Source organism: Micromys minutus (assembly GCF_963924665.1).
Source record: "Micromys minutus genome assembly, chromosome: 9".
NCBI lineage: Eukaryota > Metazoa > Chordata > Mammalia > Rodentia > Muridae > Micromys > Micromys minutus.
In genome coordinates, this window is record NC_137978.1 from 37,616,526 (window position 1) to 37,639,944 (window position 23,419).

Consider the following 23,419-nt stretch of genomic DNA (forward strand, 5'->3'; position numbering starts at 1 on the left):
TAGGTCAGAAGCTGGAGAGATGGGTGACTCAGTGGTTAAGAACATACACTGTTCAGTGTTTCAGGGGATTTGGAATCTCCAGTACCCAGATGGCAAGTCCCATTACCTCATTTTTCATCCTAGAATGACAGTGAGACAGGGAGAGGAAGTCAGCTCAAATTTAGTCATGCATGGTAGCACACACGGAAAAGAATGCTGAGGAGGAGGCAGGAGGACCTAGCATTTGATTACACCCTAGACTATGTGAGACAGTGCCTCAAAAACCCCACACTAAACCAAGCCAGTGGCTCCTGAGAGGTCAGCATGCACATCAGTGAGGCAGGGCCAATTCCACAATTTTAGATTTTCTTTACCCAACAAGTACTCTCTAAGAGGTTTCCACAACCAATATGAAAAACATAAACTACTCACTTCAGTCTGTATGACTCTAATCAGGCAAAATAAATGCTGTTGTGTTTTAGCTATGACACCAAACTGCCGACAGCGCTCCAAAAATGTCTCCAAAGATGGGTCGATTCTTCTTTGCAGTTTACTCCAAAAGAGAGTCAGCTCCCTGTGGGGAAAAGAAAACTGGTTGTATTAAATCTTTAAACTTGTGTTTGCTGTCCCTCTCGACCTTTCTTTTCTTTTTTTTGACTCAGTGGAAGCAAGCTGACAACACATACAACAGAAACCAAATGAAATGCTGTCCATATTCTCCACTACTTCCCAAAGTTCTGATTTCCCTTCTTGTCTGTGGAAAGCTAAAAACTAACTACTTCCTTTATGATGACATTAAACTTCTTTTCTTAGATTCCCCCTTGTTCTAAAAGGTTTAACTTTTGGATTGACCTAATTATATTGAGTGAACTAAACCCTGTTCTAATGAGGAAGTCAAGTACCAAGGAAATCTATGCAGCCTATTAAACTGAGAGTCCCGTCAACCCTGTGTGTAAAATGGCCTACACAGTGACTTCCAGGACAGCCAGGCTATGTAGATAGACACTGTCCCCCAAATGACTCACTGACTGACTGAATAAATAATCTTTCAAAAATAATCTATAATAATAATAATAATAATAATAATAATAATAATAATAATAATAATAATCTTTCAATAAATAATCTATCAAAAAAGATATATGTACTTAAAAGCTGGGAAGATAGTTTAGTGGTATAATGACTTGCTTAGTGTGTGCAAATCCCACCTCCAGTTCCTGTGTGTGTGTATGTGAAATGTACTAAACAAGCCAAGTACATGATTATGAAGATTAAAGGTTACACAATGTAAACTATCTAAAACTTACTATCTAAAGTCCGACACAGTTGTCCTTGTATAATCCTGGCATTCCAGAGGCTGTTCGGAGTATTGTTATCAGTTCAAAACTAGGCTGGACTATATACTGAGTAAGAGGCCAGCTGGAACGCACAGCAAAATCCAGTTTCAAAAACAAGACGAAACACAAAAACTGTACACAAAAAAAACCTCACTAGGGATGGAAAGGTAGTTAAATCACTAAGAGCTCTTTTTACTTTTACAAAGGAATGGAGTTCTGTTTCTAGCATCCATGTCTAGAAATTAACAACAGTTTGTACCTCCAGCTTCAGGAGGATGTCCCCTCCTGGTCTCTGTATGCACATACACACACGTGAGCACACATGAATACAGACACACACAGACATACTCACCCACATAGGTATGCTTCTCACTGGTTTAAAAAGATGGCTCGGACATTAAAAATACTTGTTGCTCTTGTAGAGTACCCAAATTTGGATTCGAGTACCCAAACCAGGCTCACAACTGCTTCTAAGCCCACAAAGAATCTGATGCCCTCTTGTGGACTTTGAGGGCACCCCAAGATAAAAATGTCACTTTGTTTTTTGAAATAAGTTCTTACTATGTAGGCAGGCTAGCCTCAAGTTCATGGCACACCTTTTCCCTCAGATTCTTAAGTTCTCAGGACAAGCTGAGTGGCAACTTCAGTCTTGAAATGCTTTTCTAAACAAGAGTGATAGGTCCCTCCATTTTAAACACACAAAAGAGCCCAGCATAACAAACATCTTACTTGAACTGTGGCAATTATTTCTGTCTTCAATATCTAGACCCACCTGACAAAAAAGCCTTTTTAAAAAAAATTAGATTCTATTTCACTTTCAAAGAAGCAGCTTTTTAAACAAAGTGTTAAGTGACTAAGATTTTCTTTGATTTTTGCAAGGGTAAAAGGAAATTCCCATTAATCCCTTCTTGCTTCCAGGAAACAGTATTAATTCTAGATACAGCTATAGGCTCCTGTGAATGGTGGCTGTGTAAAAAGGGGGAGAAAAGACCACTGTAAGGAAAGGTTGTGTCAGGAACACTACACCCATGAAAAAGGCTGGGTGTGGCAAACAGAGAATCCCAGTACTGGGTTGCTGGAAACAGGAGGACTCCTGATCCGTGTTGGCCAACCTGGCCAGCCTAATTGTAAAGTTTTGGATTTACTGAAAGGAAGCAGGGGAAAAAGGTGGAAGACAATTGACCACTGCCCTCTAAACAGGTATTCATGAATATATACCCAAATGGGAAAAAGGTCTGAAGCTGGGTGCTGCCTCACAGCTGCACTTGGGAAGCAGAGGGAAGAGGAGAATAAGACCCTATCCCAAATAACCAAAGGGGGAAAAAAAACAAGAAATAAAAGTACACTAAACATGTAGGTGTGGTTTTGAAAATACTTAGAATCTTGGGTCTTACACACATGAGGACCTGACTTGAATTCCCTGAACTCATGTAAGGACAGAAGTATGTGAATCTACAGTCTTGGTGTTCCTGTTCCAAGATGCCAGAAGAGACAGAATTTCTATTAGTTCCCAGGCCAGCTAGCCTGGCCTACGTACCAGCAAAGAACAAGGAAACCCTGCCCTCAGACTGAGTGGAATGTGAGAACCTGTGTCCAAGACTGTCCTTTAATCTCCACAGATCTGACGTAGCCAGTGGCTATGCATACAGAAGCATCTCCCTATTTCTCTCACCACAGAATCTATGCTCTGTATACAGTTTTACTAACTTTCGAAGTCAAAATATACCCTGGCATGATGGTGAGAGACAGAAGCAGTAAGTAGGGTCTCTGGACTACCTCCTGGTGAGCTGGAGAATAGCCAGAGCTATGTTGAGAGATTTTGTTTTTAATCTACTTGCTGAAGTTAGAATTTCTAATCTCTAGATTCCTGATGGGAAGAAAAAATTGATTTTACTTGATTTAATGATAAAACACCTCACTGCTATTTAACAACTTGTTATATTGATAATATTATTTCACTCTGGCAAAACACCTACAGTAATTATTAAGACCTGGGGTCCTTATTCTACTGTCTCCTTGCTCACAGGACAGACACATTCGGTGTCATGGACTCGGTGACAGATTACAACTACATCCTGGTCTGTGTTGTGTAGCTGTGGCCCACAGCAGCTCTTCTCCATGTGTGAAGCCCTAGGCTCAAAGCTTGGGAAGTAGAGCCAGGAGAACCCAGAGTTCAAGGTCAGCTTGGGCTACAGAGACCCTGGCTCAAAACAAATAAAAACCTGTTCGCTTTTTCTGGAGAAAACCTTTGGGTTTATGCTTTATAATAATTTCAGTCTTAAGACTAAGAAATCATAACACTTTTCAATCACTGAGTGGAAAGTGAAAACCTATACTAGGATGGTTTTCTAATCTCCACAAGTATGACACAGCTATACCTATGCACACACGAGACACACACTCCTTCCCACTCTAGGGAAACTACACAAAGAGATAAAGCAGCTCCAGAGAGAGACCAATCAAGGCCCAAGTATGTGAAAGGCTTTTACTAGATTTTCTTGAAAAAAAAAAAAAAAAAAAAGCCAAAACCCAAAACAACTAAGCTAGCCTCAGGCTGGCACCTGTCAGCTGCTGTACTCTCATCACACATTCACTGACAAGTATTTCCTGCCTATCAAGTTTATCTAATACATTTAGAATTAAGAGTCTATGGATATATGTCTTCCTATTTTTTAGTAATTAAACATTCTACAGGTATACACAAACAAAACTAAATAAATTATGCAATGTTATTTATATGGCACCTAGGTTGCAAATCAGACAGGCACTCAAAGGAATTTCCTTTTGTAATGCAAATTTTGGCTGGACTTCTAGGCAATCTGCCTTTTTTCATTAATGGGTTTCTAAATAAGAGCAAGTTACTACCAGAAAATATTAGTAAATGTTCAGGGGAGATAATCTTCCTATCTGGTTCCCCACTGACACAATGCTAATGCTGCTTCAAGAAAGAAGACCTATGGGAGGGACGAGACAGCCACTGCAGGACAAGCAAGAAGACATCTTTCTTACCTTTCTTTTTCTACATTATACTAGTGGCATTTCTACTTAAATGACTTTATTAGTAATCAAGATTTTATTTATCTGCTAAGACTTACATCTGATAGAGACCCTAAACCCCATGCTATATGCTAACAAAGTATGTACAAAGTAAATGTACTTACCAAGAACAATACACACTGGCCGTCTGGAGCTGTTGAGTAAGGTAAGTTGTACAAAGAACGAATGCTGTGTTATCCTGACCCTCAGATTCCAGATTACAGATGATGTCTAGTACTTCCTTGCAGTCCACCTTTGCAATCTATCAAAAATCAAGATAACTAAGTTAAAAGAAAATGGTAACTTTTTCTGTCATACTTTCTACCTTTGGTAATTTCTTCGACAAGAATTAGAGGCATGGTAACTATTTTACTGATGAGTATCTGAGTGGTATAGCATGAATGCTTCATGTATCAAACTATTAAGGTGAGAAAGGTACCGACATTTTGTAAAGAAGCTCCATTCTGCTCTTTATTAACATGAACCCAAACATTCTGCAGTAGTAAAGTACTCACAGACATTGCTACCATATGAGTTTAATTTTTTCCATCAGCTGGTTATTTCCATCAGAAGTTATATCCCCTTTTTCTTCTCTTAAACCCCTCAGTGCTGAGTAGTGAATACAGGGGCTTAATATGTTCGACTATCACTCTACAACTGAGCTTCATTCACTCACCCCTCATTCTTTAGAAGAGATAAAAATGTTTACTAAGTGTCCTGCAGAGGGAAGAATGGACAGTAACAGAGTACCGAGGACCACCCCTTAGTAGCTGAGGAATGCCCCACCACATCCCATCTCCTCTCTTCCTCTTATGAAACTCCTCATCCTAACTTTTAAGACACTCAAGGGGTGACCTTTTCATTTCTTTCCATCTCCTTGTATGTGAATAAATCCCCTCAAATATTGCAAACCTTTACTTCCAAGTGTTCTGAAACCAGTAAATCTCCCCCTCCCTGCTTTAAAAAGTGCATGCCATCACTCAAGTGAAAGTTATGAGACACCTCCCGAGATCCCTCCTGCCACCGTGTTGGATCCAGGATCAGACTCAGGTTGTCAGGTGTGCGTTAAGTGTGCTCTACCTGCTGAGCTATCTTGCTGGCCCTCTGAAAAAGCAAGTTGTATTAATTCCTGGTTTCAATTTTTCTCTTTTTATCAGGTTTGTTTTTTGAGATAAGGTTTCAGTCTGTAGAGCAGGCTGGCCTTGAATTTACACTGAAACACCTGCCTCCACAGCTTGGCTCCAAGAACTCTTCCAGCTCAGACTTTGTCCCAAATCTCACATGGCCAACAAGCTCTAGGCATTTCCCTCTCTCTTCCCCGTTCAAGGCTGGGATTACAAAAATGTGCCACTATTTTGTGAGCCACTATTTGTGATGGTGGCTTATTTTGTTTTATTTTAAAAATGTTTTCTGGGTATTAAACTTTGGTTTTCATTTTTATATAGCAAGCACTTTACTGACTCAGTTGTTTTTACGACCCTCTTTTTAAATGCTTATTTATTTATTTTTGACAGAGGGTCTGCTCTATAGTCCAGGCTGTCCTGGAACTCACTATAGAGCTCTTGCTAACTTGAACTCACAGCAACTCTAATCCTTCAGTTTCCCAAATGCTGACATTATCAATGAGCCACCCGGCTGGATTCTTGAAAATTATGTTTAACTCTGCAGTGACCCCTCCAGTACAATGAGGTATCAACCAAAGCATCGACACTAATCCATGAAAATGAGACTAAAAGTAAAGTCTAAGCCTGGGGGGTGGGGAGTGGGAGCTGGGGCCACAGAGGCAGGTGAATCTCTCTGAGTTCAAGAATAGCCTGGGCTACACAGAGAAACCTTGTTTCAAAAAACAAACAAACAAACAAAAAACAAAAACAAAAAAACAAAAAACAAACAAAAAAACCCCACCAAACCAAAACCAAAAGACAAAAGACAAAGCAAACAAAACAACAGTCCAAATTCATATCAAAACCTAGGAAAATGCCTCTTCAGAACTGTTTAAGGCTGTAGTTACAATCTTATGGTAGGTTGACTTCTAGCAGACATGAAGACCTGGGTTAAAAACTGTTTTAGAATAATTCTACTTTAGGAGTAAAGTACTTAAATATTTAATTCAAATTCTCCTCCACAACCTTCCAGTCTTGGTGTATTTCTTGATTATATTCCTTAATTCCCCATATGACCATATGGAAAAAAAATACAAGTACTAAGATCATAATCTTAAAGCCATGAGTGGTGGCTCAGGCCTTTAATCTGATCAGATAGCTCTCTACTGTTTAACAAAGTCTCAATAGAGACATACCTAGAATCTCTGTGCTCCTGTTTACTCTTGTACTCCCAACTGAGTTCCCACTGGGTCCTGTCTAAATGCATCTGCTCTGTTCATCATTTATACTTAGTGACGTGTCAATTCCCAACAGAGTCAGACTGGGAGTAAATGAGATCCTGTTTATATTCTCTTGTCTTTATCAAGAGAAGAAATAAGTATTTGCTACTGTGCTTACCAACTTTAAGAGCCAGGAAAGATGTAGTTCATTCACATTCAAACCAGATAGTTTCTGCTATTAAGTACCCTACTACTGTAGCACAAAAGCAGCCAGAGAAAGGAAAGAGCCAAGAGTGATTGTGCACCTGAAGACTCAAAAATCTAATTATATACAAATAGATGAATGAGAGAATGGACTTCTACAAGTTGTCCTCTGACCTCCCCACATTTATGTACCATGGGACGGCATGCTTGGATACATGTGTGCATGTGCATGTACACATAAATAAATAACAAATGTTATTTAATAAATTTTAGTTAGTGATCAGAAAGATAGCTCAGTCAGTGGTTAAGAGCACTGGCTGCTCTTCCAGAAGACCCAAGTTAGATTCCCAGAGCCCAGATGGTGGCTCACAGTCATCAGGAACTCCAGTTCCAGAGTATTTGACACCCTCATCCAACCTCCACAGGTATGCGTGCGGTGCACATACATACAGTTAGACACATCTCTCATACACAGTTAAAAAAAAAAAACCCAACTCCAAAATCTAAAAAAGTATTTTAATCAGAACCAATGATTTCTCATTTAATTCTATACAAACTGTTCCAACAAAGAACTCCAAATTCCAAGGTATTCTGTTTTTTAGATCCCCCAGTTCCTAATTTGTCTAACTATGCACTGACAATGAATTCTGGCTTTCACAGGACCCAGTCAATTAATCTTAATTGTATGTGTTTGGCAAAATGATCCCCAGCAGAGGTTTCTCATTACACACACCCATTACTAGGATACCCACAGGTGCTGACATACAAAGAACTTTTATTCCCAGCTGTTCCTCAGGTTAACTTAACTCTTCTCCTAAAAGCTGAAAAGGAGTAAAAACTATGCTATATTAACATATACGCTGATTAAAAACACCAATTAATGAACATGTAGCAAGCCACCAGTAGTTCTCCAAAGTAAGTTCTTTATAATTCCATTGTTGACTAGATGAAATCAGTGCTTCTTTTAAAATAATTTTGGGTGCTAGATGTCTTTGTCCTGATAAATCTAACAAATTAATTCAAATTACAAGAAATATTTAAAACTACACTTATATTTGCCTAACATGTATGAAGTTCAATTGTCAACAATGAAAAGGAGCAGGAGAGACACTGCTCACTACTTTCTACCCAATGGAAATAAATGGCACAGAGGAAAGATAGCCAAGGAGCCAGCTGAACTGCCTTTAGCCTGACTTGAGACCATCACTGGTGGAGTATAGAGGACTGTTTTCATGGAGACTGTCATTTAATGGTGATAACACTGAAAATTTGTAGTATTATGAGTTGGTAAACTTTTGGCAAAAGGGACAGAAGAAAATACTTTCAGCCTTTACCAGATAGTTTCTGCTATTAAGTACCCCACTACTGTAGCACAAAAGCAGCCAGAGAAAGGAAAGAGCCAAGAGTGATTGATTGTGCACCCTGTCAAAATACAGACACAGGTGGGCATGCTGGTGTATGTCTATAGTAACTCCACTACTTGGGAGGCTAAGAAGTGAACTAAGTAAGAGTTTGAAGCTAGTCTCTATTACATGATCGTTCAATGTTACCTGAGGTAAACAAAGAATAAAACAAACAGAAAACAGGTACAGTCACATGTCATAGAATGTTTCAACCAGACAGCATATATGACAGCATCTGCTACACAGCCTATGTGGGTAGTAGGCCGATGCTATCCAGACTTTAACTGCACCATAGTGCTGGCACACAAATGAGACTGCCTCATGGCACATCTTCCAATCCACATAGGCTGTAGAGCAGCAGCACTAGCAGTCCCATTTCCCATAGCGGTTCCCTGCAAACTCAGCAACCTCACAAACGAACCAATTAAGTAACTTCATGAAAACCCCTATTTACTTACTAGTTTGACTGACTTAGCATAGCAGTACTAGGCAAGTACTATTGTCAGAGTTATAACTTAGCTCCTTAATCTGGTATTAATAAACCAAGAAAGATCATGGATAAAACAAAGCTGACAGCTACATGTATAATCTTAAACAAATGCACAGCCCAAGATTTAATTGTAGCACCATTAAAACAACAAGTACCATAAGCTGACTGTCTTCCCATTATTTTCCTGGCTCCTCTACTCACTGTTCTGGGGGGTTTCTCCAGGAAAGGCACAGAATTTTAAGTGTGCACTACCATATACTATTATTCTGGGTATCTTGAAGCCATATACTATTTTGCTTATTGTCCCTATTTCTGCCTTGTCAGTGAAGCCTGTTGTTTCTCACAATCTCTTGCCCTAACCCTAATATACTATTCTTTAATCAAATTTAATTCAGATTTCTAATGGAATGCAGAAGGACTACCAGCTATCCTCTACGACAGCAAAGAATGAATGAGATAGATCTGTCATACAAGAATAGTTAGCATTAAGAAGAGGAGCTTTCTGCCTCCAATGACAGGAGAGGTGCACACACAGAGTCAAGGAGAGCAGACATTCAGAAACTTAAAGAAAATCCGTTCCAAGCACCTGGGTTTCTACAGAACAGGAAGAAGTGCACCAACAACAGGTTTCAGAGAGATTTCCTACGATGGTGGGTGGTAAGTGGGCTAAAGGAATACATATAACACAACTGACTTAAAGATTAATTAGTTGGTAAGCTTTTTTCAAGTGCCTACCCTGTGGATACAAGTAAATACGACAGAGTAGATATAGTTGAGGTAGTCAATCAGAGAGACACAACGGATCCTGACTGGTGCTGGTAGAGTCCATACAGTAAAGAAAAATTTAAATTTAGAAACTACTATACAGTAGAGAACTTATCTTTGAGATGCCTACATTTGTTATAAACTTGAGCTGGCCCAGCAGGGAGGATACAACACCTGCCAACAATCCTGGTGACCTGAGCTTCCTGGAAACCAGGTAAGAGGATCAACATCAAACCTCTGGCATCTACATGAATGTCATGACATGCATGCTTACAAAATACATCACACATGTATACACCCATGAGTACACATGCACAGTTATAAACAAAGATGTGTCAATGTAAAAATAAGAATTCATGGGTTAAATTTGGAATGGCAGCTGAGATGAAAAGTAAACAATGAAGTAAAGCCTAAGCACTCCTATTTTTTTCTGAATGATTTATTAAATATTTGGAAAGAAGTAACTCCAAACTTTCTAAGGAAATGATTCATGTTTCATTTAAATGATACAACTGATGAAACAGTTTAAAGACAACCATTTTATTAATATTATATATACTCCATGGTATACAGTTTGACCAGTTAATTATTAATAAAATATATTCATGGATCTTAAGAGTCCTGCACTTGTGTGTTACAGAGGCCAAACTACAAAGTTAAGCATTAACTAAGTTAAGATTAAGTCCCACACTCCTTTTATTATTCCTCGACATATTCATTAATTTCCTAAATCCAATAAAGTTAGAACCGTAAGAAGGAAAGCTACTTTTATATCAGATGATTCCACGGTAGACCATCACTTGTAAACACTTAAGCATCATTTGTATGTTCTTTTTCTTTAAAAGTTATCCCATCCATCCATCCATCCATCCATCCATCCATCCATCCACCCACCCACCCACCCACCCACCCACCCACCCACCCACCCACCCACCCACCCATCCATCCATCCATCCATCCATCCATCCATCCATCCATCCATCCATCCATCCATCGTCACTGTCTTCAGACACACCAGAAGAGGGCATCAAATCCCATTACAGATGGTTGTAAGCCCCCATGTGGCTGCTAGGATTTGAACTCAGGACTTTTGGAAAAACAATCAGCGCTCTTAATCATTGAGCCATCTCTCTAGCTCCATTTGTACATTCTTAATCATCCGTTTTAGAAACCCAACTACACTTATAACTAACTTTATATCCAATCTAAAGAAGTTTAACATATAGCTAAAGCACTTTTTTTTTTTTTTTTAAAGCATAAAAGATGAACTGTGGCTTTCATTCTGGATGAAAGGAAACAAACCATACAACGCCTGCACTGACACATTACAGCTATAACAAGTCTAAACAGTTACCTAATGTACTTACCTCCTGAATAGCCTCTTCGCTGGGAAGCATGGAACATAAACATGTAATATAGGCTTGCTGAAAACACGACACCTGTGCAAGTTCTTTAGATTCTGCACACAGTTTTGATAAAGCAGTAGCTTGGGGGATGCAGTTAGATTTCAACAAATGTTTGATTCTCATTTGTAGAAAGGAAGGTCCTTCTTGTGCAATCAATTTGTTAACTAGAAAAGAGGAAAAAATGCAATAGTGTGACAATATACCACAAGTCATGACACTTTCATCTTTCTGCGTTTGCCTTTTTTCTTCTGAGACCGGTGGATTTCAGGCCGCCTTGAGCTTACTATACAGCTGAGGATGATCTTTAATTCATGATTCGCCTGCCTCAAATTTGATTGTTGTTACTAAATCCTGAGTTGTTATAAATGTGTGTTTATTCTAGTCTCAAGACTCCTCTAACAGAGACAAGAAGAAAATAGAGATAAAAAAATTCCCATTAATTAGTTTTATTCTAAATACCAAACTGAAACTGTCAATATTTCAAAATTATTTAATCATCTCCCATTTCTAATAAGTTCAGTAAAGAACAGTTAAGAATTGTGAAATCAACTATAAGTGCAAACATATTCAAGAAGATAAAACAAGTGACCTTCAAGATACTAACTACCAAGTATTTGTGTGAGGTACCAAGTTTTGTGCTAAATGTTCTTATATATCTCATTTATTCTTCACACCACCACCAAGGCAAGTAATGTTCATAGATTAAAGTTAGAAAATTAATATTCAGAGAAGTTAGGTCACTTGCCAAGGATTCCAAAGCCAGTGGTGCTGTTTCCTCTAAACCAGGCATTTCTCAAAGTGTGTTCCAGCGACCAAAAGACCTGAGAGATAGTCCTAGAAAAAAAAAGGATTCCTTGGTCAAATCTCTGAACAGTCCTGTAACGAATAAAACTGTTCACGTGTATTTAACCCAGTGTTTCCCAAGCTGATTTGACCAGAGAACCCTTTTGTGAATATTATAGTCCCTTGTAAAACATATACTCCTGGTTTAGCACACACTTTGGAAAATGCTGTTCTGAGCACTAACATTCAGTTTTCAGCCAAGCCCTCAACTTTGCAAAGCCACTCAACAAGTCTGACATTATAAAGCCTTACCCAATAATGCAGCATTCAAGCAAGTTAAACGGAAAGACTGCTTTAGGTGGTTAATCTAAGGCACTGTTTCTCAGACTTGAAAATGGCCCCTAAGAACACAGGAGACTTATTTAGAACTTTACATTTTTTCTAAAAAAAACTCCCCTCCACTGTAGTCCCCTGGTTTTTAAATTATCTTAAAAAAAATAAGATAACTCACTGTCTTTATGTGTATGCACAATGTGTATACACATATGAAGTTAAATTATGGCCCAAACCAGGCATGGTGGTGTATGTTTGTAATCTTAGCAATCGAGCCCAAAAAGGATTCTTTTATATATGCATGTATGTATGTGTTCATATTCAGGTTTGTGTGCTCAAATGTGTACCATGTGAGAATCTGTAAGTTACAGAGTAGCACCACCACAAGTGTGCTGGGAATCAAACCTAGGTCCCCTTGGAAGCAACAAGAGAGTGCTCTTAACCACAGAGCCATCTCTCCAGACTGCAAGATTCATTTAAAAGAGAAAGAAAGAAAAGAAAGAAAACCTCACCTTTATTTGACATCATTACTTTAATTTCCCTCCTAGTGAAACAATTCTTTTCATCTTTTTCTGTAACTTTCCATATATGATCCCTTTCTTGACCAACCAAGTAAATGATGTAATAGTTCATTCTACCACCGATCTCTTAGAGTTGCCTTATTATTTACCGCTATCAACCCAACTGCACTGTTTGGATGCACTATGTAATTTATCTCAACGATTCCCTACTGATCTTTCTACAAGTTGCTTCCAATCTTAGCAGTCATCAATAATGATGCAATTCATAAGCCTGTGCACAGGTTATTTTACCAATGGGCATATGAAAAACAAAACAAAACAAAGCCCAAGAAGTGGAATCCTAGGATAAAGGCTTTGTTCAATAATTCTCACCCATACAGCCAAACTGTTCTCCACAAGTTGTGGCTACCTTTAACTACAGAGTTCCAACTCTGGTTAGAGTTAGATTTAGCAGGCAGAGCTTGGGTCTTAGTAGTATATGCTTTTGGTTTTAAATTGTATAAAAATGGAGCCAAAGCCAAAAGTCATGTAGGGAAAACACATTTACCTTAGGGGTCCATTTTAGATCAATAATCATTTAAATCCGCAAAAGAATTCATCATTATAGTTCCCCCTATCAATTTGTTTTTGTTCTCAGTAATGTTACGTAGGTATCCAAAAACCGAAACTATGCAGCATTCTTCTACACTACTCCTTTCCTCAGGGAACCTTAGAGTTACTTGCCCCTGGCCTTACAGTTCTTTAACTTCTTTTCATTATTGCCTACTCTCCCTCTCACTCTGTCCTGCCTATTCCCAGACCTGCTCTGTCTGTTACAAGGCTATGAGCAGCTTATGACTCTCTCACAGGAGACAATATACTGGAAAACAGTAATGTTACCATTACTTCCCCAGTTCTGCTAAATTTGCACAGTACTTCTCATCTCTTACCACACTAAGATTTCTCTATGCATGCAGAATAAGGGTTTACAACTTAAGACTGTAGATTTCTAAATCACCATCTGAGGATTCAGCCTTATTCTGATACAAATGCATTGACCACTCTGAAGTTGAAAGACTTCATTTACAAAATGTTAACGAAACTCACTTACCTCAAGGGGAATCACAGATTCATACATGAAATGGGAGTGATACAAATAAGAGAACAAAAGCAAGTATGTAATAAATGTTCACTATTACTGGCTACTATTTATCTCTGATACCTTCTGTGTTCTGCTACCAATATGATCAACTACAACGCTCTGACTTCTGAACTCTCTATGGAACCATGGACTTATTGATGTAAGGATCATTAACCTTCAGTCAAATACTTTTAAAGTCATGTTTGCTTGAACCTAATTCTACAATTTCAACAACATGGTCTCTGGGCTTGTGTGATCTCTCATCTGGTTACAGATGTAATGAGATATTAATACACTAGTAAAATACTCAACACATAACAGTCACTCCAAGTATCACTGTTGTTATTTTTAGGAGAGAAAAAAACCCTATTCCACTCAATATATTATAATGGTTAAAACAATTTCTACATTTTTTTTTTTTAATGTGAGGATGGTGGTAGGAGTTGGGCACATGATCACAACACATGGATAAGGACTAACCCCAGAGCTTCAAGTTGCTTGGTAAGCAGTTCTATCACTGTGCTATTCCAGCAGACCTTGCACTTACCACTTATAACACAGCTCAGTCTTGCATTAAAAAAAAAAAAAAAAAAAAAAAAAAATCAGGTCAGGGATAGAGATGAATCTCCGGTTAAGAAAACTTCATGGTCTTGTAGAGGACCCAAATTCAATTCCCAGCAACCACATGGCAGCTCACAACTGTCTGAATCTCCATTTCTAGGGGTATACTCACATTCAGGCAAAACACCAATGCATAGAAAGAAAATTCAATAAAAATAAGTAAACCATTAAATAATGTTTTACTAATTTTATTTATTAAATAATAATAAAAAGGTTATTTCAAGAGCTTGGGAGATGCTCACTCGATAAAGCTTTGCAGTCTTGAGTTTGATACCAGGACTCACACAAAAGGAGGTAGTAACTCCACTACTGAAGCTTGGAGACTGGCAGTGCTCCAGAGCTCTGCTGGCCAGCCAGCAACCATGGAAATTCTGGTTCAAATATGGCAATAAGGTCAATCCACCTGCCTCTGCCTTTGAGACCTGAGATTAAAGTGTGTGCAATCATGCCTGGCCTCTTTACCTTTCTTTAAAAGTATATCTATTTCTTAGATAATTATTTCTTATTTACTTAGTTATTGACAGTATGATACTCTACCTTATCTGTACCTATCATCTGAAAACAATCACAGTTAGGATTTAATTTAATTTAAAAGGAGTTCTTAGGGATGGAGATGACTCGGTGGTTAGGAGCACATATTGGTCCAGAGGACCAAATTCCAGTTCTTAGAACTCGCATCAGATGGTTCACAGCTGTTAGCTCCAGATGAATTCAATGACTCTAGTCTCCTTGGGCGCTGTACTTACATGCACAAACCCCACACAGACACATCCATATATACGTAATTTAAAAAATTAAACCTTTAAAAAACAAAGTAAAAGGAGCTCTTAGCTAGGCAATGTACTCTGCAGTTCTATTTTTGTGGTTGTATTTTTAACACTTGGGAGGTTGATTAAGAAAAAAACAAAACAAAAAAACCCTCAAGTCCTTGAGCTGTAAAGATGATTCAATGGCTAAGAACACTTGCTGTGCTTGCATAGGACCCAGGTTCTGTTTCCAGCACCTGCATGGCAGGATGGCAATTCTCAACCATCTTTAACTCTCCAGTTCCAAGGGATCTAATCCTCTCCTCTGGTCACAGCAGGCACCAGGCACACATGTGGAAAACGCATGTGCGCACACACAATTCAAGGCATGCCAAGACCAAACTGAACCACAAACTGCCTCCACACACACAACCAAAGGGGGCGGTAGCAGCAATGGGTGCAGAGACAGGAGACTCTTTCAGGATGTCTTTAGCCATCAACTCAGAGAGTCAACTGGTATTTACCACAGGGTTCAGTTTTAAACAATTTTTATACAAATTTTCCAAATTTACTAGCGTTTGTGTGCTGTGCATGAAAGTCTATGTGGAAGTCAGAAAACTTAGTTTTTTCCTTTATGGTCATTAGGCATTGGGTTCTAGGTCATTGGGTGACAAGCAAAAATGCTTAAATCCAAATTAAATCTTTTGAATCCAAAACAAAGCTTAATCCCAGAATGCTGGAGGCAGAGACAAGAGGGTCTCTGTGAGTTCAAGACCAGGATGGTTTACACTGGGAGCTCTAAGCTAGTCAGGACTACACAGTAAGACCTTGTAAATTCTATTAAATTATAACGAAAGGGGCTAAAGAGATGGCTCAGTATTTTAAAACACTAATTACTCTTGCAGAGAACCAGGGTTAGATTCCCAGCACCCACATGGTGGTTCACAATCATTCAGAACTTTAGCTCCAGGGGGATCCAAAACCTTCCTCTGACTTCTGCAGACACTCACATATGCATGCAATGCACACAAACACAGGCAAAACATTCATACACATGTGAAGAAAGCCAAGAGAGAGACTATAGCAGAGAATTTTTACTGCTAGGCTGAAGAAAATAGCTTAGCAGTTATGAGCATAGCTGCTTTTCCAGATTGACCCAGGTTCAATCCCCACATGGTGGATTACAACTATCAGTAACTCACTTCCAGGGGAATTCACTACACTCTCTCTTCAAGCCTCTGTGTGCACCAGGCATGGACATGGTGCACATATATACACGCAGGCAAAATATTTACATACTTAAAAAAAAGTAAAAGGCAATTTCTTGCCATTTAATGACAATGTAGTCATAGGAACATTATGATATAATGCATCACTCTGTGATGATAGTGATATAAACAGAACTACCACATCAACAAAAAGCACACCACTAAAATTAGGAAGTACATGATAAGCTAGCTGGTGGTGGCTCATGCCTTTAAGCCCAGCACTCAGGAGGCAGAGGCAGGCAGATCTCTGAGTTTGAGGCCAGCCTGGCCTATAGAGTGAGCTCCGGGACAGCTGAACCAACAGAGAAAACCTGTTTTGAAAAACAAAACAAAAGCAAAGCATACCCTGCCATTAATCAGAGTATGACCTCTAACAGCTCTTATTGATAACAAACATGGTTTGTTAGTCTTCACCTGCCTACACTTACAAAGGAAAGTTGTCTTTTCCAAACAAGTTATCATAGGTCACAACCAATAGAAAATCTAAATCTGAGGGCTGCCAAGACAACCTATCAATCTGAGGTAAGATTCTTCATAATGAAAAGGTGGAAGAAGAAACCCTAGCCTATAAAGCTGTCTTCTGAACAACCAACAGGTTATGGCATGTGCACCCACCAAAAACAATTTAAAAATTATTTGAGAAGCAAAAACAAAACCACAAACTGTCATGCTAAGCTTCTTTCTATACAAAAGAGGCCTGAAGAATTTGAACACAATAGTCACATTTAATAAAATGTTAGTTAGCTGGGCTATTGTTCTGAAACCTGTTGTTAATCTTAGAATTGTAACAATTTAATATTCATTTTGGGAACTTCATATCAGTATTATTCAATATGACAAATTAAGAAACAAATACAAAGACATACGTACAACACTAAAAGTGTAAGGATTCTTACAGAAAAAAGTAAAATATCAACAAATTTGTTTGAAACAGGTGCTGGTCTCCATTATGCTAACAGGCTGACCTGGAACCAATCCTCCTAGCGCGCGCACGCGCGCGCGCGCACACACACACACACACACACAAAACTGTATTTTACTATTCAGAAAAACAAACAGAAAATTCAGGTAAAAATTTTTCATCAATTATGAATTTCAAATCTTTTAGAATTCAATATGGTCAAAGAAGTGTTAAGACTTACCTTCCTCTGTTTCTACTGGCTGTTGTGACAGAATTTTAAGAAGAATGGGATTTTTCCATACTCCTTCTTTTGTAACATGAACCAGTATTTGTAAATTATTATTCCCAAATTCCAACAATGCATCATGTGACTCCTAAAACAAAAGTAGTATATTTAGAAGAGAAGCTAATAACAAAGCTTTGCTTTCTCAATTGAGTTAAATATCAATAAACTAAAAAAAAAAAAAAAAAAAAAAACTTGTTTTTAAGGCCTAGGTAAAATATTAAGGCCTAGGTTAAATCTTAAAGCCCAGTCAACTGTTACCTGGTTAGCCTGCCATTTTGTTCTGTGCCCTGGGAAACCAATCACGATAGAGGTCTGTACAACTATTTTGTATAGTTACCCACAATGAGCTTGGACCTGAACCAACCAACCACCCAGCAACACTTCCTGCACCTGTGTATAAATTAAAAAAAAAATTTTTTAAATGTGAGTACACTGTCGCTGTCTTCAGACACACCAGAAGGGGGAACTGAATTCTCATTACAGATGGTTGTGTGCCACCATGTGTTTTCTGGGAATTGAACTCAGGACTTCTGGAAGAGCTGCAGTCAGTACTCTTAACTGCTAAGCCATCTAACTCTCCAGCCTTGTGCATAAGCTTTTATGGTATTTGCTGTTATAAGCTGCCCCTGAGATGGACCCCAACATAGGAGAGACAACTGCACCAATATAAAAAACTATTTGGAATAAGACTTCCATTTTGAGTACGGGTTAAGTTTAAGTTCCTGAGACCTCCCTGGGAACTGCTATCCTACTTGGCACAAAGAGACATGTACATGAGTAAGTGACATCCTTGTTGACAAGACAACAATGTTAGATGTGGCAAGTCCCCTGCCACAGTTGAATACCCCAACTAATGGGAACAGTATAAGTGTATAACAAAGACATGATCCTAGCAAAATCCCGTCCCTAAATCCTGACTGATGGAATAACTTGGTATATTTGTTTGTGGATTTTAGGCTTAAAAACCCTGTACAATAATTTTGTTTACATCTGCAGCCCTGATCGATCAGTCCTGGGGCATATGCTCAGTACACTATTCTTGTCTGACTGAGTAAGTATTCATGTGGTTTGTGAGGCAACGCCTGACTCCAACACAACGAGAGGGAGAAAAAGTAATTTCAAATGTTTGTGCTTTCTTATTGGGAGATTTCCAACCAAGTATTTTTTTAAAAATGTATTTAAAATGTTTTCACGAATTCCTTCATGTAAAATTATTATCACAATCAATTTAGATCTGAGTTGAATATCTGAAATATCCCAGTAATTATGATGGCCAGACCTAATAACCTTAGCAGTAGCAGACATCACTTAAAGGCCTGTTCAGTCTTCATGCAGCATAGTCTTGCAAATAAAAATAATTACCATATAGGAGTAATTGCTGTATTACACTGACGTGAGGGGTACTGCTAAGCTTCAGCTCCAGCCCTGATTTTCAGCTATTTGAATTCTTGTTAATCTATTATTTAAATAAGAGGTGGCTTTATACAAAATGTCTTAATGTCTTGGTTATTATTATTAGCGTTTTTTAAAAAAACATAATTTCAACTAGGTATGATAGCACAAACCTTTAATTTCAGCAGTTGAGAAGCAGAGACAGGCTTATCTGGAGTTCTAAGCCAGCCAAGTCTATACAGTGAGACAGAGTGGCATATATACAGCAATCAGTAAGAAGTAAAGAAGAAGAAAGATCAAGAGCTCCAGGCTAGCTGGAGAGATGGCTCAGTGATTAAGAGCACTGACAGCTCTTTCAGAGGTCCTGCGTTCAATTCCCAGCAACCACATGGTGGCTCACAATAATCTGTAATGGGATCTGATGCTCCCTTCTGGTGTGTCTGAGGGGAGCAACAGTGTACTCACATAAATAAGCAAATCTTTAAAACAAACAAAAAACCAGCAACAACAAAATAACAAAACCAACCAACCAACCAACCAACCAACCAATCAACCAAAAGAGCTCCAGGCCAACCTGGGCTACATAAAACCTTATTTAAAAGAAAAAAAAAATAGGGAGACTTCTAGTAATAGTTTACCAATATTTAATTTGTAATTATTTGGTATCATTTTAGATTGTTAACACAGCAATTTTCCTTTTAAAAACTGACAGGTCTTTAGACTTCTTTGTCCTGAACACATGCTCACAATAAAAAATAGCCAAAGAACAAGCTGAATGGACAACATAGATGTTTTATGTGTTCAAGGCAAGCCTGGGTTACAAAGTGAGTTCCAGTCCAGCCTAGGTAGTGTATACAGATGTTATCCCAACAAACAAACAACCTAAACAACAAAACAACAACAAAAACCCACAGCTAATACCATGAACAATAACAAAATTCCTGACCAGGCTGGAAATATAGCTCAGTGTTAAAGAGTGCTCAGACAGCATAAGCAAGGCCACATAGCTTAATCTCCAGCCCTGAAAACAAGAACAAGAACAAGAACACAAACTTGCTCAGAATAATACACATGAGGCTGTACATCAGTCAACAGGACTTGGTGCCACCCAAGGCCTTTGCTGATACAAATTCATATTCTGGGTGGGGATGGAGCATGAAATAGAACAAACCCCCAAAAGCCAGACACGGTGGCATGCTAACCAATCATAACACTTAGGAGGTGAGAAAAGATCAAAAATGCAAGGCTGGCCCAGGTTACATACACAAGTCCTTATCTCAGGGGGAAAAAAAAAACATTTATTTTTGACAAAGTATCCAGAATGCCTTGTACTGTTTTGTCCATTTGTCACATAAAATGAGAAAAAGTTATATTTATATTTCGAATTTTAACAGGGGCAAGCCTCATTTATCTGCAGTGTTATTTCATTAAGTTTCCTGAACACAGATTCAAAAATATATCCTACACGTTGATAACTACTAAAAACTTACACTGGAGGAAGAAGCACTTATTTTTATTTTACTCAGGCAAACACTCTAAGAAAATAACAAAAGCTAATGGAAGTAATTTGTAGAGGGAGGATATAATAAAAACACTAAGAGCACCACTACGAGAATGAAGTATATGTGCCCTCCTAGAATACAACACACCAGGACAACAACGCTTGTGCTCATCTAGGCACGATGCTGCACATCTGTAGGTTCAGCACTGTCACAAGGTTGAGGCCTGTCTGGGCTACAGACTGAATTCAAGGACAGTCTGGATTTCAGCTAACCCACATGGTGTGATCAGCTTTAAAAAAAAAAAAAAAAAGAAAGAAAGAAAAAAAAAAGCAGCTAAAGTGAAACCCAAACAAATCCCAAACAAAAGCAGAAATCAATGTGTCACACACATTGGATCTTTGGATATATGAGAAATCAGGACTGCATTACATCGTTTCAAATAGACCAGGAATGACAAAAGAATTCTCTTCTCTCCTAGGAGAAAAACATTACAATCATTTCATTCTGTAGTATGTAGTCCAAAGGAAATAAATTCCTATACCCTAAAATGTATTTTTAATATACAAATCCTTATCTGTACCCATATAAAACAGGTCCAAACTACTGTGAAATGTGTGTCCTGCTTGAAGCCAGTAATAAAGGATTCTGAATCTGAAGGTGAGTGTTACTCTGGGCAAGCTAACTTTCCTGTGTGCCTCCTTGCTGTAAATGGAGATTCGAATAATCTCCACATTGCAAGGTTTACTTGATTAAAGAACATAAAATATTTAAAATAAAAGTACAGAGCAGTGACCAGTGATTAAATGATTGATATTATTTAATGTTTATTTGTATGTGTGCATGTATTCGCAAGTGTGTACGTACTTAGGTCAACACCTTGGTGTTATTTTCCAGCATTTTACCAACTCTCTTTGTTCAAGAGGCCTGGAGCTTTGCCTAGAACGCTAGGCTAGGTAGACATGAGCTCTAGGGATCCTCTTTTCTGTTTCCCATCTCACCACCCCTGTGATTATAGGCCTGTGGTACCACACCTGGCTTTTTATATGAGTTCCTGGGATCCAAACTCAGGTCCTCATGCTTGCAAGGACCTGGTTGAATCATCTATTTTTAAAATACCTTTTCAGTTTCTACCCTCAAAAGATCATTTGACACCTGTTGAAGGTCAGGACACTTGCCATTTTCTAGTCTGTTCTACCCACTTAGAAAGGTGAGAGTCTAAGTGGTCTCCTGTGAGTATAATGTCTAAAATGAATCTATGACACCTAGTTTGGTTGATCTAGAGGTTTATATTAATCAACAAGGCACTGTATCATGAACAATCTGAATATTTTAGTTTAATAATCACAAATATACAAATATGTAATTAATTAAATATATTTGTACAACTATACAGAGAATTTCTTTGAATTAAAATGAACTTACCTGTAGAGACTGAAGGAATGGTACCCAGACTTCACAGGGCAGTTCACTTTCAGATACTGAAAGCAGTAATTCAAAACAACTCCTACAATACAAATAACTATGTAAGTATGTAATGTGGTTAGAGTAATAATTAAGTACTGCACGAAAAATATGCAAGAAATTTATACTTGTTCTAATTATTTTAAATACTTATACTCTTTAAATTTTTTCTTTGAAATTATTCTATTGGTTTTTCAAGAAAAAAAAAACAAGAAAAACTATAATGCTTTTCTGTTTATATTGTTGATTTAATACATTTAAAAAATATGAGCTCCCCCTACAAAGTCATATTCTAAGCAGTGTTCACTTGTACAGGAAGACTACCCACACCTATAGACTAAGAACAAGATCTTGGGAGTTTAGTTGACATAATGATAAAGAGATATGTAGACTGCCATCCACTTCAGTTTCTATTACTTGCAGAGGAAACAGAATGATCAGCACAGTGATTTTCTCTCTTCTAAAAACCCAAGCAAAATTGACTCCCCCTTCTATGATAATACCCAGGCACAGGGAAGAAGTAACAGAAAAGGATTTTTAGAAGATTCCCAAAAATGTCAATAAAGAACAACTCAAAATATCAATCCAGCAACAGCTCATCTAAATCTTAAGAGCACATTACTTTGCCTGCAGAGACTGAAATCAAGAGGCAGGCGGTAAGCGGGGACTTGGTAGGGAGAACAATGGCATAAACAGGGAATACTACTCTTTCACAAAAATGTCAGAGATTCACCTGTGGTGAAGAGAATACAAACAGGTAGGGCTAGAAAAAATTAACAGATTATCCTGACTAGCATGTATCTACAATAATGCAGGATCTAAATGAGCCAGCACCAGCCTACGTCTGAATAGATGTTGAGATGAATATGTTAATGGTGTGATTTTGTCTGCCATTAGGCAATCTAATATTAAAACAGCTAAATGACTATGGACACTTAGGATGGCTTTACTATATTGGTATTTTGTGCTGCTAAAATTAATTTTTGTAATCAAGTTACAAAATTTCACAGTATCTTTTTCAAAGTATATGGTATTTCTCAAAGATACCCAGTTTCCAGATCCTGAATCTATGATGATTAATTCTGGTTGCCAACTTGATTAGACTGAGATTCCTAGAAGATGAACAGAGTGTATCTGTGAAAGCATTTCCAGTAATGACTAAAGGAGGTTAGCAGTGCCACCTAAGGCTTGAGCTAAAGCCTTAGGAAGATAAGAGAGCATACCCATTCTTGGAGCAGGCTTCTTCTGTTTCTTGCTTCAGGGTGAAGACTACTCTACTTGGCCAGGCCTCTGCCTCATGATGGACTAAAACCCCCGAAACTACGAAAATAATCCTTTTCTCTTAAGTTGGTTTTCTTTGGTACTTGGTCACAGTCACAATATACTGTTTAACACACAGAAAAATAGACTGTGTACTTGAAGTATAAGCCTGAGTAAGAAAAGAGACTTCAGTGCAGGCTTTAATCCCAGCACTCTGGAGGCAGAGGCAGGTGAATGCCTGAGTTCAAGGCCAGCCTGGTCTATAGCGAGAGTTCCAGGATG

General features: G+C 38.3%; 1 protein-coding gene across 2 annotated transcripts in view; it reads right to left on the minus strand.

Annotated features, from left to right (window-relative positions):
- The window catches only part of RLF (RLF zinc finger), a gene marked incomplete at its 5' end in the record, with an annotated part of 56,930 nt that overhangs the window by 8,340 nt on the left and 25,171 nt on the right, over positions 1-23,419 (minus strand). For both annotated transcript variants that reach the window (XM_080921781.1, XM_080921782.1), the window contains 5 exons: positions 412-553; positions 4,478-4,614; positions 10,905-11,107; positions 17,478-17,610; positions 21,839-21,920. In XM_080921781.1, coding sequence (XP_080777907.1) covers positions 412-553; positions 4,478-4,614; positions 10,905-11,107; positions 17,478-17,610; positions 21,839-21,920 — 697 coding nt within the window. The remainder of the gene's footprint in view (positions 1-411; positions 554-4,477; positions 4,615-10,904; positions 11,108-17,477; positions 17,611-21,838; positions 21,921-23,419) is intronic.